General features: G+C 42.3%; 2 protein-coding genes across 4 annotated transcripts in view; one reads left to right on the forward strand and one right to left on the reverse strand.

Annotated features, from left to right (window-relative positions):
* TMEM204 (transmembrane protein 204) overlaps window positions 1-16,722 on the reverse strand; it is a 28,349-nt gene extending 11,627 nt beyond the window's left edge. Inside the window, exons 1-3 of the mRNA XM_064726100.1 lie at window positions 16,534-16,722; window positions 15,192-16,216; window positions 2,213-2,368 (exon numbers count right to left, since the gene is read on the reverse strand). Of these exons, the coding sequence (XP_064582170.1) occupies window positions 2,213-2,368; window positions 15,192-15,471 (436 nt within the window). The 5' untranslated portion in view covers window positions 15,472-16,216; window positions 16,534-16,722. The remainder of the gene's footprint in view (window positions 1-2,212; window positions 2,369-15,191; window positions 16,217-16,533) is intronic.
* Window positions 1-18,209, forward strand: part of IFT140 (intraflagellar transport 140) — an 83,880-nt gene that overhangs the window by 52,069 nt on the left and 13,602 nt on the right. The gene's annotated exons all lie outside the window — the stretch shown is intronic.

An 18,209-nucleotide genomic window follows, 5' to 3' on the forward strand; every position in this document is an offset into this window, starting at 1 on the left:
GCAGCAGCCCTTCACCAGAGCAGTGGATTTGCTGGGCTTTCTCACTGCACATGAGTTTTGTCTGATTTCAAGGACACATAATCTATAATGTCTAAAATGCTATCCCCTGAGCCCAGTCCAGGGAGTTTAGTGAGTGCAAACTCCTGTTTAGTGAGTGCAAATTCCCAAGGAATCAGCAGCTGATGTAACCCTTTTCTGGAAAACTAAGGAGGTCTCCAAAAAGTCTTCTTTTATATTGGGTTAATGCAGATATGGCTTCTTCCCACTCTTTTCAAAAGTATGCATTCTAGAAGACTTCAGGTGATTGTTCTGGATATCAGGAAGGAACTTGTTTAAACAGAAAGTTACAATGAGATAATGAGATGTAAAATTAATATCATGACTTCAAGGCAGAAAACCATCTGATGATGGTAAAGGAGAGTGTGGCATAACTGCAGAGGACGCTGGGGAATGGGGCAGGGATAATCACTGTGTTATTTCTGCAGATTCACACAGCACAATGTCTGTCCTCATATCATCACAGGCTGCAGCTCCATCCCTTCACGTCTTTTGAACACAGGCAGGCAGATTGACATAGGCTCCTTGATCCAAAAGCTTCTCCAGCCATTCTCATTAGTGTTTTGTTAATCATTCTGACTGTGGCTTTTCTCCCATGTCCCCTCCCAGCACTAGGGATTTCAAGGTTCAGCTTGCATAACAGGTAATAGCAGGCATTTCCTCCTCCTGTGTCGGGATATCCTGGCGCCCTTCAGTCTCTCTCTGACTGTGTTTAAAACAGACTCCAGCACAGGAAAAAAAAAAAAGGCAAAAAAAAGAGCTCAGTCTAAAATTAGCAGCCATGGTAGAAGAAAGACCCATGGCTGTCCCCTGTGCTGTTTGTCAATGAAACAACACATCCAAACAGGGCCAGAATGCATTTCCGCTCTAGAAAAACAGATCAAGTTTGGAGAGTATGGGAGAGTACAGCAGGCATCACGCTGAAAGTCAGGGAGAACTATCCAGAAGGTATCCACAGTTACACAGACACAAAGGGGCTGTAGGGAGGGCTTTTGTGGCAAGGTTTATATCTGTCTTTTGGAAGCACTGTGTCGTGCTTGAGGCACTTGCTGCACCTGGAAGATGGATCAGGTGCTTTGAAGGTTACAGAACCTCTGCAATCTCCTCCTCCCATCTGGATTTCAGGTTCCTCATCCTTAGTATACCTAAAAAAAACCTAACTATTTTATTGCCATGAGACTGTGCTTAAATCACCTAGGCCAGATTCTGATCTTGTCTTTTTGAAAACCGGAGGTCTCTGTAGTTTTATGCCATTCTTAATACTTTGAGTTGTTAAAGTCAAAATTAAAACTTTAAATAAAGTGGTGTTGCTTCATTATAACCCTACATTCTTTACATTAAGAATATATATATTGTGTGTGTGTGTGTGTATATATATATATAAACATTGTATTTTTAATCTGATCTTGTAATCAGCTTGATTGTTACTCCATTAATGATAAGTTTCCTGCATGGATATCGTCTAGGAGTGGATTCTTACTGTAGCGAATGCTGAAGTTACTTTATGTAATAATGAAAGGTGTTATTGCAGAATGTTTACACTTTGTTGCCACTGCTATCAAAATGGAATTGTGATAAACCCATTTCCTCCTTTCCTCATGCAGTTCTGTATACAGTCCATGAGAACTGCTGTGGGAATTTTATTTATAGCAGTTCAGTGGTATGAATTGACTTTGGCTTTCTTTGCTGGATTGCAGATGTATGTTTGTCAAAATCCAGCTGGTGGTCATTGAGTAAAATTCAGTTAGCTAAAATAAAATAATCATGTTTCAACAAGGCTTCAAAAATTTGCTCAGACCTTCCGCTCTGCCTTCTTGAGTTCCTTGAGTATATTTTGCCCTCCTAAATTGTGGGATTACTGTGTATCCAGTTTGTCTCTTATGTTTGCCTTCCTGGTTTCATAGGAAATAATAAAGGCTTAGGGTTTTTTTGGTTGCCAGAAGCTCATTATGATACATCCCAGTTAAAAGCTTCTGTTCAGGTACTGCAGAATCTCATGGGGAGAGCTTGTTGGAGACAATGAACTTGCTTTTAGATATAAGCCTTTTTGTTATTCTTTGTCACTTGAAAGATTTATAAAGTAAAAGAAACACTTTTCCACCTGGGTTTAGGAGAGACTGAGCTCTTTTCCATCAGTAGTGAGAAGTGGACTTACTGGCAAGTTGGAACACAGCAGCAATGGCCTCCTCCCACCACTGGGTATCCTGGGAGATGATGGGGAGCTCCATCAGCCCCAGCACGAAGAGGAGCTGGCCGGCAGTCAGAGCCACCGTGGCAATGAGGTTGCAGGCGCGCATCATGTCAAACTGCACTAGGAAAACAGAGGCAGCAGAAAGTTACAATAATATAAAATCAGGAAAAAGAAAATCCTGACTATATATAGCAGAAGTATAAAGTTTGTCAGTCCACAGAAAACAATTCTTAGACAGCAGTCCCTTCTCCCAGCAGTCCCTTGTTGTAACTGCCTTTCTTGTGGTCTGATTAAGAAAGGATTTTCTTCAGGATATGTATTGATGCCTTCCTTTAGTTGCACAGCATCCCATAAGTATTGCTTCAGTGTATGGAACCAGCAGCTAATTTCCCAAACTGGCCCACTGGTGGTGCTGGAATTCGCTTCACTGAAGATTCTACCTAATTCATAGCCAGAGTTGTTTGGGGCAGGATTGATGTTTGTTTTTTGTGTGACACAGAGTGAAACAGAAGCATAAATAGTTTTTCAAGATCCTAAAATAATAATCATTGCTAAAACACACCGATAACACCCTGAATTTCTTTTTCCCCTAGTCCCTCTGTATTGTCCTAAAAAACATCCTGTGGATTTTAATGCTTGGGTCTTACTGGTTTACAGAAGCATTGTAGAGAGGATTCTTAATTTTTACTTTTTAAATAATTTATTAGTCTTTGGGATACACTGCAAAGATCCTTATATTTCCATCTGTGTAATCAGGGAGATGGTTGAAATGAAGATATCAAGGCTTGGCAGTTCTGAATGAGGTGTTAAGGCATAATCTGCATGTACAGGTAAAAAGCTATTTTTAAAATAGGGTGTGTGAGTGTGTGTGTTTAAATATATATAAATTTCATATATATCCAACAGTGAAGGTCTACTATTGACCACCTGGCTAGGACAATGATAGTGATGAATTATAGTACAAGGAATTAAGGGATATCTCTAGATCAGCTCCCCTGGGCCTTAAGAGTGATTTTAAGTTTCCAGACATCAACTGGGAATATCATACAACAGACACAAAGAGATTCACAAAGTTTCTGAAGCATGTTGAAGGTAACCTCGGGTGCAGGGACTGAAGGACCAACTCCAAAAGGTGCCCTGTGAGATGTGCAATTTGTAAAGAGAGACTTGTGGGCAAAGTGGTGGCCTCTTAATAGTGCAGGGACCAGCACTTCTAAAGCATAGGGAATCATGCAAGCAGGAGAGAAGGAGGGTCTGGCTGAGCAGGGATCTTCTTGAGCTGAAAAGGAAAGTGTGTAGGCCAGAGTCTGTACTGAACACCATGACAGGGAAGATGACAAACTCAAAATAAAAACGACGTTGAATGATGGCAGTATGCCCAGGGCCTGGTGACCAGAATGATGAAAGGCCTCGAGGGTAAGACACACAAGGAGTGGCTGAGATAATTTGGCCAGTTCAGCCAGGAGAAGAGAAGGCTGAAGAGTGACCCTGTTGTGTTCTGCACCTTCCTCATTGTAGGTGCTGGCCTCTGTTGTCTGGTGCCAGGACCTGAGGGAGTGGCTGGAGCTGTGTCAGGGCAGAGTTATGTTGGTTATTAGGAAAAGGTTCATCCCCCAGAGGATGGTTGGGCAGTGGAATAAGCTCCCCAGGGGAGTGGTCATGGCTCCAAGGCTGCCAGAGTTGTGGTTTGTGTAGGATGCTCTTAGTGATCTAGTGTTTAAGGTAGTCCTGTAAGCAACAGGGAGCTGAACACAATGATCCTTGTAGGTCCCTTCCAACCTGAGATAATCTGTGATTCTCTATTAAAGAACAAATGCAGCAATGATTACAGACACAGACATCCACAGTCTTGGCTAGAAACCTGATTAAAATGGGTCTCCCAGCTGGCTGCTCAATGGCTTATATCAACTGCAAAGCTGGATACTTTTAGTCAGACTTTTTTCCTGCTTTTCCTGTTAACCTGATGGATGCCCTGTTTTTATCCTTTTCCTTCTTCTCTAGCATAAGGTGGGAGTTACAAATATCATTGTTCCACATTGCTTGCTAATGTGTCATTGCTATTGTGAAATAGATGTTGCACTATGTGTAAGTTGGCATATACTAGAGAAAGACTAGTTGGCATATACTAGAAAGACTCTGGAGCAGATTTTTTAGGGAGTGCTTTAAGTTTGGTGGATGCACTGACCATCAGAAATTCGTTCCTGATCTTCCAGGGAGACTGCTAGGAAATGCAGAAAACAAACCTTGATATAAACAAGAGTAAATTTAATTGTGTTAATCATGACGTCTGACCTACTTTTGTGTTTACCCTTTCTTTTCCCCTCACAGGCTGTCTTCAGCTTCCCGTGTATGATTTAATTAAAATGTAATAAAATACAGTATTGCATTGTATCTGAGGAGTTAGTTAAGAACCACAGTCCATTAAACTTTTTCCATTGAATAAAATGTTAAGATGGTAACATACTAAGTATTTTTGGCTTCTTCTAGTGAGTTAATTTCTGATCAGTTACTCAGAAAATTTGTTCAAAGATTTTGTGTTTAACTTCTCAAGTTGCCCTTTTAGCATTGGCAGCATTTCCATCTCTTGCCATTTTGAATGCTAGCAGATCATGAAACGCATTGGATGGATAACAGAATCACAGTCAGATGAGCTTTTTAAACACCAGTAAACTCTGAACATTCAGAGTGATGTTTTTCCACTCAAATGGACTTCTATAATGCTTTGAGCACCAGTGCTTGCTGAAGAGATAGTAATGACTTTCAAAGGAGAAGTGCCCAAAGTAAGAGCAGGTTTGCAACCATTATTAGTACTTTCATTTGGTGACAGAACTATCTGTAGCATCAAATTAAAAAATTGTTGCCATAATGGATTTTCTTGCCTTGCTTGTATATAGTATGCAGGACCTCAAAAAAAAAAAAAGCCTCTGTGTATAAATAACCTTTAAAAGTCTGAAGTTTATGCCAGAAATACATACTGGCCCCTGACAGAAATTAACACCAAATTTTTGCTTTTGCTCCTGTTTGTGACTTTTTTAACACTTAACTTAAAAAGTATTACAGACTTAAAGCTTTGCCACAGGTGATGTTATATCATGCATACTAAAAATAGTACGTTTCTGACTCTGAGTCAGTTGAACTTCAGATCAACTCAGTTGTATCTTTACAAAATAGTTATTTGATTATTGTCCTCTCGTGCAGCTGGAAGTGCATTGAATGGGTAACATGATCTTTGCTGCTGTTTGCAAGAACTCCACACTTAGGAATGTTTCTTGGCCCAATACACTACCACTATTCAGAGACATGTGGAAATGCAGTGGGTATTTTGTGTAGCTGCTCCTGTTAACCAGAAAGAAGGTTGCACATGGTCCATGGAACTGCAGCAGGCTGATGATTTGTAGAATAAGAAGGACATAGCTGGTATGATTTCATTAAATGTGAAGAAAATTACGTTTATAGAATAAAGTATTACAACCTGAGTACCTTCCCATCTCTCATATGAGAGATGTTGGTTTATTCTAACAGGTTTAATGTATGATCTGTCATCTTTTGGTTTTGTTGTAGAATTGCAATTATTCCTCTTAGGGGAAAAAAGCAAACTTAGGGCTCATTTTCAGGCTAAACAATTCTATGATTCTGAGATGATCAAGTCAAGCTGTGCCCTCAGCACTGCCAAGGCCCCCCCCAATCATATCCCCAGGTGCCACATCCACATATTTGTTAAATCCCTCCAGGGATGGGGACTCCACCCCTATCTTGGGCAGACCATCAATGATATATAACTCTTATAATAATGCATAAAGTCCATTCTTCTTGCAGTAGAGCTTGTTAATTGTATTCAGCCTGAAAATGTGAGGTGACTGTGCTTCCTTACTCACCATTGTGACTTTGCATGCTGTCAGCTCAGCACATTGTAATTGTATTTTGTATGTACACAACCCTAAGCTGAGCCTCTGCACCAGCATCTCTGCCCTCTTTTTAGTGATGACAGCCAATGGACAGTGTAGATCAGGAAAGGGAACTGAGTGTGCAATGTTTAAGTATTTCTTCAGAGCTCAGCCCAATGCCATTGAAGAGGGAAACTTTGTTGAGGAAGGCCAGGCCACAAAGCTGTTTTCCTGCTTGAATGATTGCTCAAACCAGGAATAAATATTTATAGTATCTTATAAAACTGGCTACAATATAGTTTTTGTAAAAGCTGTGAAATTTAGTATTTACCTTTGTGCTCTTTTACTCTATTATAAATTATATGTACAGAAAAAATGCCTCAATAGCCAGCTTTAGTCTATTTTGATGAGTTTTCTATAGGTTTAATAATTTGTACAAATTTAGGATAAGCTATTCAACTATTTCAGCTTCATTTATAGTAGCCATGATTCCACTGTAACTTTTTGTGGCCACTCCAGACTTCATTAACTTTTGTGTTTTGTTTGTTAATGACAGTTTGTAAAACCAGATGGTCATAGTGGGTTTAGTGTCTGCACAGTTACTGGTGGCATTTGTGTTAACCCCTCACTTCTAGAATCTATTGCCTAGGACTGTCATGACATAGTATTTTAGATATTCTTCTCTTTTTTTTTGGTCAAACTCATTATTGTTAATGTCAGTCATCTCTTGAAATTTAACTGTGATGGAGTTCTCTGTGGCCAGAGGTGGATGTTTCCTGTAGCTAGAGGTCAATAATTCCAACAGAATAGACCTAGACACTGCAGGAAGTGCTCATTCCTTTGTGTGTGCATCTGACAGGTGAAAGAGGGAGGACAAGCCCTCCATCCATACCTTTTCACTTCCCTTAAGATGCAGCTTGGCTGTTGAGAGCTGGAAAGGATTGGAGCTGAATGGCTCCAAAAACTCTGCTCTAAGTATCTATTGTTCAGCAGCATGCAGTGCTAGTCTCTGCCTTTTTCCTCCTTGAAGGCCACTGTGGGCCCCATTTTCTCCGGGAAGCAGTTCATTCCTGGTCAGGGCATCCAGCTGAGACCCTTGTCCAGCCAAGGGAATTGGCTTAATGAATTCTGCCTTCTTTAAAACAGGGATCAATCAAGAGTCAAACCCCAAACTCTAAGGATGAGACCGAGTCAGATTCCTTGTTGTTTTGCTCACTTCCTAAACCATCTCTATCCATCTGGATTAGAGATGTTAATTTGATTTTCTTATTTACAAGCAGCAGTTTTGTTGTTTTTATCCATGACAGCCCCAGAACTGTTGGTGCTATGTTCCAGGATAGATCTGGATAGGACTGGTTGCAGAAGTAGGTTAGTCATACTGGAGAGTAATTTGCAATGTTTTGGGATGATGAGGAAGAGTGATCTCACTGGAAGATCACATTATGTTAATTGCTTAAAATGCAAGCATTTCTTTCCCTTTTCTGTCTGCATTGAGGGAAAAAAAAAAGTTAAGTGGGAATTCAAGCATTTTAATGGTTAAGAAAAATGGCTCCAGATATTTTCATAGTAATCTAAAACTCCCCCTGGGAAAGACCCTCTTGATAAACAAAAATTTTAGTGCAAACTTTAATCCAGCTTCTGTGAGGAAATTATTAAGTATCCAGCCCTGGGAAGAAGCTAATGACCACACATTTATTCAGTGCATGGGGACAGTGAGGATTCCCAAGCATCTCTGTATGGCTTCACAATCTCCTGATGGCCTCTGAGATGCAGAGGCTGACTGGGAGTGTGCTGTTATCCCTGTCCACTGTGGGACACTAAATCTGGTGCATCTCAAAAATGGTACTTAAATTCTGAAATTGCTCTTAAACTCTTAACAATGCAGGATGGGTTATGCTCAGCTGAGGGATGGTGCCACCTTAGCTTGCTGTGAAGCTGATTGCATCTATGATCACATCCATTCTTTAAATCTCCTGAGGGATATTGCTTCTTAGTTTTGCAATGAATGGAATTCAGAAAAAATATTCTATTGGTGCTGTTTCCAATGGTTCTTGGATTTATTTATTAATTACTTGGTGAATTATTGAGGACACATTCTCACATGTACTTGTTTGTCCTTTTAAGTGCTTCATGTTCATACATTACTTTATTCTGGAAAAGAGAATAAATGGTTGTGTTTCTGGAAAGAGATTTCTAATTGATTATAGATTAAACTGGTAATGCTCTTTACACTTCAGTTGCTTCATTACTTTTCTTAGAACCCTTTTTCCATTTCTTGTTACTGTGTTAGACTTCATCTTCTTTTATCTTCTGATAAAAATCTAACTAGATAAGTAATTAGGTTTTATCTAATATAATGAGAGATTCTAACTGAGCATGCCGTTTTCCTCTTAGAATTTGATGTTTTGCTGAGCTGTTATCCTGAGATAAATAATGCATCATATTTTTCAGCCTTTTGGAGTAATTTTTAAAATCCACATTATGGGGACTTCAGAAATGCAAACCAAGTACCAAGATTAGGAAAAGCCAGAATAGTGTGCTTGAACTAAAATGGATGAAAGGCAACAGTCAGACAGAGCAAAGCTTCTGTCTTGCTGACTCTTACTTATGGTCTTGCTGTTCAATAACCCGAGTTCTAACCTGGAGAGCTGGATTCAGTATTAATAAATAATTTTAGAAGAAATCTTTAAAATTAAAAAACCCCCCAACACTTCAGTCAGACTTCTGGCAATGAATCATGTGTTTCTTTTGTTTTGGATGTCGGCAAAGGTGAGATGTGCTGAACAGTCACTGCAGCTGCCATGGAAATCAGGTGAAGCTGTGCCTTGGACACCAAGAGCACTTTCTTAGTACAACTGCACTTCATTTTACCACACAGGCATAGGAGCTCAGCATTTACTGTTAAAACAGTTCTGAGATAATAGGGACAATAAATAGAACCACTGTAATTATCAGCATCATGCTGTGCCTCCCAAACCTGTGCTGTATTTATGAAGCCTTTGACATTTAATTTCTTCTGTCAATTTAAACATGTGGTATTTATATTGCTAAGCTCTTTGAGTATGAATTAGGAAATTTATGGAAAAACTTAAAAAGTACTTGTGAAACAAACTAAGCCAAATGTTGGCAGTATCTCAGTGCACCTTTGCATGACTGTGTCACTGAGACCATGGGAAGGTTTAAAGAGATGCTTATGTGATGCAAGTGTATATTGATGGTCATAATAGTCACTTTTTTTTTTTAAAGTGAAACAGTTCTGGATTTCTTTTTTGCCTCAGGATTCCACATGATTCTGTTGTTTGTAGGTCTTACTGCCTTTGTCCTGAAAAAGGAGGTCTTGCCTGCTCTTCTTAAAAAAATCTTTGCAAGTAGCCATAGAGCTTTCAGCAAGAGGAGCCTCAGTACATTCTGTTGCTGGATGAATATCTTAAAAATTATGAATGTGTGGATATTTCAAAAATTCTTTTGTTTTTTACACCTCCTGGAAAACTTTCTGAAGCATGCAATTTATGCTTTTTTTTTGCTTAAAAAATAGTAATTTAAGGAAGAGTTAAGGAAAAGGAATGAAGCAGGGAAAGCCCAATCTGGTTTTGCACAATTACAGTAATGTTCTGATGTGACAAACTGGTGGAATCTTCCAAGTCTTTAGGTATTTTAGAACTTAACCATTCAGCTCATCTAAGTGTGAAACTTCAGATTTGAATATTTGTTTTGAAAGGCAGACAGATCTTGTTGGGGAGAGTGTGGTTGGGGGGTGTTTTTTATAACAGCTTCACTTGTTACTTTTGAAGACATGGCTCCATTAACTGTTTTCAATATTAGCAAGTGCTTATGGTTAAGCGATGGGCCCTTGCAAGCCCAGCATTGAGAGCCTTCAATACAGCAATCAGTTTTAACAGGCACAGCTATTTCTGATGAGATATGAGTTGTCAAGATATCATGATTTGCTTCTTTATAAATCTCAGCAGGGTATTCTGATAAATGCATTCATCTGTAATTTTCAAAAGCTCCAGAGCCATTTTCACTCATAATGCTTTAATTGATTTCAAAGTCTTGATGGCAAGAGTAACCAAGCTCCAATTGCTCTGACAATATTTCTGTGCAACACTTGTGGATGTACTGCATTGAAACATGTATTAGGTTCATTTTCCTGTCCCAAATCCCAAGGAGTTTTGCACTTTTCCAAAATGAGTACACAAAATTGCACCCTGACATTAAAATGAGCATTCACTCTAAATTGAGAAGCAGTGTCTCTCAGGATTCATCTCTACTGGCCTCCATCATTAAATTAGTAGTGTCACTTATTTAAATGTTGCTCATATTTCAGATATTAGGATGGGAAATCACAAATCCTGAGCTGCCAGCTGCCCGTGCTGCCTCATCTCTGTGTCTATCATGCTATGTATATAATGTGTATAATTAGGTTTGGGGCTTTTTTTAATCTGATGGTAGTTCCTGTGTTCTCCAGATGCACTCGGCCTCCGTTCTGGGTTTCTATGTATGGAAATATATATATATGTAGACAAGTAACATGTTTACAGCACACTTTGCTGCTTGACTCAGCCTAGCTTCCAGCCAGCCAAATTTCAGAGAAATTGGAAATTTTGGAGACATTGGAACTTCATGTAAATGCAGTGGACATGGGCATTAAGTTGAATGGCTGCCTCTGTATCAAACCTCAGCTCCTCATTCCCACTCTGAGCAGCATCCTGCCCCAGCCAGCAAACGTCCCCGTGTCCAGGTGTGTGCAAACCATCACCTGCCCAGGCTGGAGAGGTGTTTACCTGACCTACTGTGGCAGTGATGTGGCTGCTCCTGATGCTGTGCCTCTCCCTGGCATCAATTATACTCCTTGGTAGAACTGCAATTCCCACAAGCACTCCAGCTCTGAGCATCAGAAGTTGAAACACACATCCTGCTGTTGCAATTTTCCTTATGTCTCTTGCAGCCCTGAAGGACCCAGTGAGATTTTCAATCTTTTAAACCCCTCCCTATTCCTGAATTTCTACCTTGTTCCTAATGTTCTTTAGACAAGGAGGGACAAAGTGGGACCTTGGCTGATGAATAAATCATCTCGCTGTGCCCATCCAGAGATAGCCTCAGAGCACAGCAGAACTTAAGGGTATATTTGACCTCTACAGTGTGGTTAAAAATATCTAAGATGATTTCAAGCAATCTCGTGTGTTCATGCAGTATTCCTGGCATGGTACTTGGTCAGGACCTAGGTGGCTTTGAGAAGGACTGGCTCTGAGAGGCATCAGTGCTGCTGCAGTCGCCACTGCGTGTTGTCGCCACTCAGGGCAGCTCACGTGTCACCCTGTGGGGCCACATCTCTGGGTGTGCTGCCCTTGCTCACACGTGGCGTGGGCACAAAGCTCAGTGTTGATCACTCGTGACCTGCTGTCTTACTCCAGCTCTTATTGAGGCCATGAGGCTGTGACCTCTGGGCTTTTTTGAAGCATAGAAAGATGCAGGCAAGAGCAAAATCCTCCAGAATTTTTTAACAGCTCTGAAACTGCAGCTCCATAATCTTTGTCAAATGTCTTTGACTACAGTCAGGTGACAGGAGAGTTAGGCTGCCTGGCCAGGATTCCTAAAAGTGTTTGCAGAGGGGCTATACAACCTGAGTTCTCAGTGAAGCGTTGAAGTTTGTATCATTCAGTGGTTTGTCCAGGCTATAAAAGCTTATATGTATGCCCTCACAGCTGGGCTGATTCTCAGCATAGGTGAAGGTTTCAGATCTGAGAGTTTATTACCACTAAAAAAGGAGCAATCTCAGCCCTCCTTACACTTTTATCACTTAGTGTTAGCAGCAGCACTTGTTGGACTCTGATACCACTGCTTAATCCAACGGAAAATATCCACCAAAAAACCCTATCCCACCCCATGTCCAAAACTTCCACCCTAACCTGGGGATTCTTTTTGCTGCTAGTAATCTGAACCATCACAGAAGCTGTTCAGCATCACAGGGCGTTGAAAGAGAGGTGCAGGGCTGCACAGCAAGAGGGAGAAAGAGAAAGGTAGATAAAGAAAAGTGAAAGGAAGGGCCTGGGATCTCCACTTCCAGGAGCAGTGAGGTCTGAAGGACAGACTTGGAGTGCTTTCCCATGGAATCATTTCCCATGCTTCTGATGCTGTGCCTTGCAGAAGTAGTTCACATTGCCATGTTTCATTTCCCTGTATTTTTAATATAATTTACTCCTGCCCCTGGCTTTCTTTTTGGGTTTTTTTGACATTTCTAGGAAGAAATCCTTCCCTATGAGGTTGGTGAAGCCCTGGCACAGGTTACCCAGAGAAGCTGTGGCTGCCTCTGGATCCCTGGAAGTGTTCAAGGCCAGGTTGGATGGAGCTTGGAGCAACCTGGGCTAGTGGAAGGTGTCCCTGCCCAGGGCAGGGGTTGGTATACAATGGACTTGAAGGTTCTTTCCAACCCAATCCATTCCATGATTCTGTGATTTCAATGGGAAAAAACAGCAGGCAGAGAAAGTCAGTGAAAAGCAGGTTCTAAGAATGTATTTCTCTTTGCCAGGGAGGAAGCCAGCTCATAGTAGTGTCTCTAGTTGGCTGTTAGATACATAATGCATGTACAGGAGTCTTAAGCATATGGACAAGCAAATTCCCAAAGAGTTTACAGTTTTTCTGTTGAACTGTGAGATAAATAGCTTGCTTCTCAAATATGTATGTCTGTATGAGTATATAAATACATTGTTTCACAGAAGCCAGATTGTGGCCTCTTTTGCACTGCTATTACCAGAACAGCTTTTCTGTATCGTTCCACAAATGGCATCCAAAATACTTTGTGGTATTTTCTTCCTTCATATAGTTCTTTTTAGATCAATGCATGTATATGCATACACACATACCCCTGCATGTCTGTGATTTATCTACAAGTGACAGATGAGGATTGCCAAAGGTATTGCTAAAATAATGTGTGATTTCTGATTGGAGAAATTCTTTAGGATGACAAATCCATGGATGCAAGATCAGGCTCATACCAACCATGTGTACATCCATGGAAACAAAATTGTCATAAAAATAAATGCCACAGTCGTGTTTCCTTCTGGGTTTGTCATGACAGCTGCAGAGGAGGGATTTTCCTTTAAATGCTTTATCAAGATTCAGAACTGGCCTTTGCTTACTCTTTGCTTCCAGATTAAATAGGGAACGGATGCTTTACCCCTACACAGATCAAGTCCCTGGGCTTGAAAAGCCTCCTTTAAATTAGAATTTTAACAGTGATTGTCAGATCATTCTTCTGAGCATTTGACCATGCTATAATTATTACTTGGAAATTTCCAAATTTTCTGTCACATTATCCTGCAGACACACATCAGAAAATGCTGCCCAGATGGTTCTGCCATGCAGCTAATATCTCTCCTTGTTAGGTACCACACACTGCCTGGCCTGCACACAGCAAGAAATACAAGCTTGTGTGTTGAAAATGCTGCAGGAGCCAAATTCACTCTGCAGGAGCTCATTCCAGTGCTGAGTACATAACATGTACTTTTACTATTTGTGAATGTTACACATGTTATTCAGGTTAGACTATGGCTTATCAGTATTAACTGGGGAAGTGATTCCAGAGATGAAGCTGCAAAAACACATCAAGGAACATCTCCCACAGTCTAATCCTTTTTATAGCCATTTATTTTTATTAAAAGTTCTTTCAGTTAGAAGTATTGAAAGGGTAAGGACTTTAAAACATTTGAGAAATTTTCTGGGTTTGATTTATGCAGCTCAGTATTAGCAAATGTTCAAAAATGTTTCTGTATAATTTTACTGGAAAATATAATCTATAATGGGTCCACATTAAAGCATTTTTTAAAGAAATTCCTCTAATATTTCTTTGGTTTCTCTCCAGAGAGATCTAAGAAACTCCAAGGACCAGTTTCTCTTTCTCCACATTTCAAACCATGAAAAACTGGTTTGAAATAATGTATGTTACAGATGCTGTAACATACCATCCCTCGGAGGTACCAGAGCTGGTTTTGAGCATCCTTGAAATCTTGGAAGAATCCTGTAGTCTGTTGGGGCATGGACTTTCTGACCATTTGTTCTGTTAAATTCCATGCCCTGAAGGGTGCAGTGGAAGCACAGATTCCCCTTGGAATGGCTGCTCACAGCCCAGCTGCTGGGAGTGGAGGGGGTTTAGGGGAGAAACCTCTTGGCACCAGGGTGGTTGTGGTCCCAGCCATGGTGTCTGCAGGTATTTTGGACAGTCTTTAAGGTCCCTTTCTACCCAAGCCTTTCTGTGATCCTGTTCCAGCACAGTTCTGCTCTGGGAGAGCAGGGTTGCACCATTAATGCTATGAATGTTTTAGGTAAGGTTTATTATTTATTAATTAGTTCTGTAATTTTCATGTCATCCAGTAATTTTCCCCAGCTCGGTGTAAGCTATTTGCATTCTTCAGATCCCCCAATCTGTGAAAGTGCAAAATGAAAAATACACCATGGGTAATGATTTTTGTAGTCACCAAGTTGTATATTAATTGTATTTTTTCACCAAGAAACATAGTTATACATTTTAAGACCTTTCTCAATTTTACATGTTTTTACCACAACTATTTCTGATGTTTCTGCTCCTGACATTTCCAACAAAAGCTAACAGAACATGTAGTTCATTGCAATACCTTTTTGGGTTTGGGTTTGTGGGTTTTTTTTTTTAGTTTTAGGGTATTCAGAGCAACTGTGGTTGCTGTTGTATTGAGGAGGAAGGGATATCTTATGACAGGAACCCAGGAGGGAGAAGTGAGCCCAAGATGTCTCTGAACTTTGGGCTTACACTTCCTGGATAATTTTTAAAAAGCAGATCAATTCCTGAGCTATATAAACCAGGCAGCACCATGCAGATGACTGGTTTTGAGGGAGAATGAGGAGTTTAGTTCACTGGTGGACATCATACTCCTTATTTTCTGAAATTAATTTATTTGGGAATGGATGTGAAGAGATGTTTAGACTAAGACAGACAGCATGATTTCAGGGTTAGGCCATTGAACTCCTGGGGACCTAGATGCACTCTATCAATTGTGTCTGCAGAGAAGATAAGAGGCTGCACTTACGTTTGACAGTGCTGCGTGACTCCTGGAAGCCAGCTGACTCTGAACCCCAGCCCAGGGCTTCACACTCCTGCTCCTCTCCTTGGCCATGCCTGGCACTGGTGCTTGCAGCCCCTCTGCTCCGCTCTGCCAGCCAGCACATCCTCCAGAGCCCCACACTGCGCTTGCGCCCGTCCTCCAGCGTTTGGTACACCCAGTTGGGGGTGAAGGCAGCCGCGTTGTTAAGGATGAGTGAGACCAGAGCTACCAACACAGCTGTGGCTACCAGTTTCTGGACAGTCATATCTGACTGTCAGCTTGCTGCCAGACTCTAATTGCAGACAACACGAGGTCCCAGTCAGCTGCAGCACATTGAAATCGGGCTGGGAACAGGCGGCTGCGCTGGGTGTTACAGGGCGCTAGAGGACATCACCGTTCATTCTTGAAGTCAATTCCTGAGGGATTTCTGACCGAGGAAATGAGAATTTTGTGAGGTAGATAGGAGAATTCCATAAAATAAAAACACAAAGAAGCTTTGTTGTCCTTCCCAGCGTTGACTTATCCGCCTTCTTGCACTTTGATAAGTAATGCCAGTCTTGTGGTGAACTGGATGATAGGGAGGTCCATTCCGTGTTGGATGGAGTGAATCCAGACAGAATCCAGTCTCAGAGCAGGAGAGCCTGAGCTGAGGTGGGGCAGAGGTGGGACAGGATGCTCCCTGTAGCCTGCCGAGCGCTGGGTCCTCCAAGCCAACCAGTGCTGCTCCAAAAGCCTAGGTTTGGGTGCAAACTTCAGAATATCCCGCAAACGGTGACAGATATCATCCTCGCCAAGCCAAGCCAGAGGGGAATGCGGTCACCCCAAAGGTGATCTACAAATCTGGAGTATCTCGAGGAGGTTGCTCTGCCCTGTTCCTCTCCGAAGAGCCGAGCTGTGAGTGCCGGGACGAGAACAGCCACTGCGGTGAGGAAAAGGCCCCCCCCACCTCCCCACCAAGAGGAAATGGCTGTTTTTGTGGCTCGTTTTGGTGAGCCTCAGGGCGTAGTCGACTGCAAAAAAAAAAAAAAAAAAAAAAAAGAGCCACTGCCACGGCAGTCAAACATTAACAGGATGCGTTTCCTGAAAGGAAAAAACTATGGAGACTTCTAAAGTTGTTCCTCCTCCCCTCGGAGGGCCCCCTCCCCGCCTCACGCCTACTCCCTCCCTTCGCCGCTGCTCCCAGCGGGGCTGCCGGGAGCTGCAGCGCCTCGGGGAGCTTGGGGAGCACAGCAGAGCTCCTCGGGAAAAGGAGAGAAGGAAATCCCAGGTTCAGCCGTCGGGCCATCAGCTCTGTGGAAGCGGATCGAGGAGAGGGATTTTGAAATACCTTTTACTAGAAGCAAAACATGATTGGGGTTCGCTGCTGCACAGCGCGACGGAAGCTCTGCGGGGCTGCGCTGATGTCCGCGTCCTCTCTGCACCCTAGGAGGGACCGTGGCAGATAAATAATTATAAAATCTCGAGACTCTCAACCCGGTAACAACCCAATCTAGGGGTGTCTGCAAAGGCAGAGGGCAAGTGTTGGGGCGTGAGTGGGGTTGAGAGTCAGCGCATGGCGAGCCCAAGGCCCGGCGTGCTGGGCGCCGTGAGGGCTTCGCAGAGCCTCGAGGGAGGCTGCCGGCCCCGCTCGGCGCCCAGGCCGTGCAGGCCCTGCTGCCGTGTGGGATCGCCCAGCTCACAGCCCGCTACGGACTGCACTGCCACAGGGCGGGTGCTTCTCTGATAAACCCGTTAGCGAGAGTTCTGAGGGTATTCCAAACTGTTCTTGAACTTGGATGTTTCCAGAGCGGTCTTGCCCAGACTGGCGCTCCATACGGCTCTTTGCTGTTCCCATCGGCTGCCTCAGCAGCACCGGGAGGAGGACGGAGATTCTGGTGGGCACTGCCCTGCAGCCGGGTGGTACTGCCTGGGGTTGTGCCGCTCCTGAGCTGAGCCCGGCACAGTGTTCAGGCTGCACAAACACCGCACGAGTGTAGCATTGCCTCGTACACACTGCACTGAAGGCACCGCATCCGCTCAGCTCTGAGACCTGGCACGGACCTGCCTTGCCGGGCACCGCCACACCTGAGGGGCTGGCACAGGATTTCACATCAGTAATCAGTACATTAGATTACAAACTGATTTAATTTTATAGTGGCTCCATCTTACCAAGACAAGAGGCTTTGCTCCTAACCAACTGATCTGCCCTGACCCAATACACAGAAAGAAACTGGTCTGAAATTTTTTGCAAGGCAACATTTTCTTTTCAAGACTTGTTGGTGAGAGAAGGGGGGGGAAATTCCAATAAAGCTGATATGCTCCTATAAATAGTTTTCAGGTACTGAAGTTGAATGTACTAACCTGGCTATGAACTCAGCCCTCCTCTGTGTGCTCTGATAGTTTTTAATCTTTTAAACAAATTAAATACTTTGAGCATCTTCATCCCTTGAGAGCACTGTAGCATCTTTGGTTTCTCTTTTTCCCTGTGATTGATCGTGTTTCTGTACATTTCTGGTTTTAGAACTTCCAGTATAAGCACACCAGTGTTCACCATTCTTCAAATAAATTTCCTACCAGCAATGACTGTTTTTGCATATTTTAAACCCCTTGGATTACTTGTTATTATTATTCTGTGTTTATTTTGAGCCAGGCATTCAGCAGCAAGGCAGATGATGTTTACATGCAGATAATGCCAGGAGAGATTTACCTTTAGGGAGATGTCACACACCTGCTTCTGCCTCCCCCCATTTGATTTTTGTGATTTCATGACGTCCGAGTATGTATTTTCAGGGGGGGTCCAAGCTTCCTTCTCATGTAACAATAAAAACAATAGCAATTATATTTTACAAAGGCTGAACAAATCAGTCTAGTCATAGAATCATAAAGGTTGGAAAAGATCAAGTCCAACCACAAACCCATACCCCCAAATGCTACATCCACACAGCTTTTAAATCATTCCAGGCATGGTGGCTCCACCACTGCCCTGGGCAGCTGTGCCAGTGCCCAACCACTCTTTCCATGAAG

Source organism: Zonotrichia leucophrys, chromosome 14 (genome assembly GCF_028769735.1).
Source record: "Zonotrichia leucophrys gambelii isolate GWCS_2022_RI chromosome 14, RI_Zleu_2.0, whole genome shotgun sequence".
Taxonomy (NCBI): Eukaryota; Metazoa; Chordata; class Aves; order Passeriformes; family Passerellidae; genus Zonotrichia; species Zonotrichia leucophrys.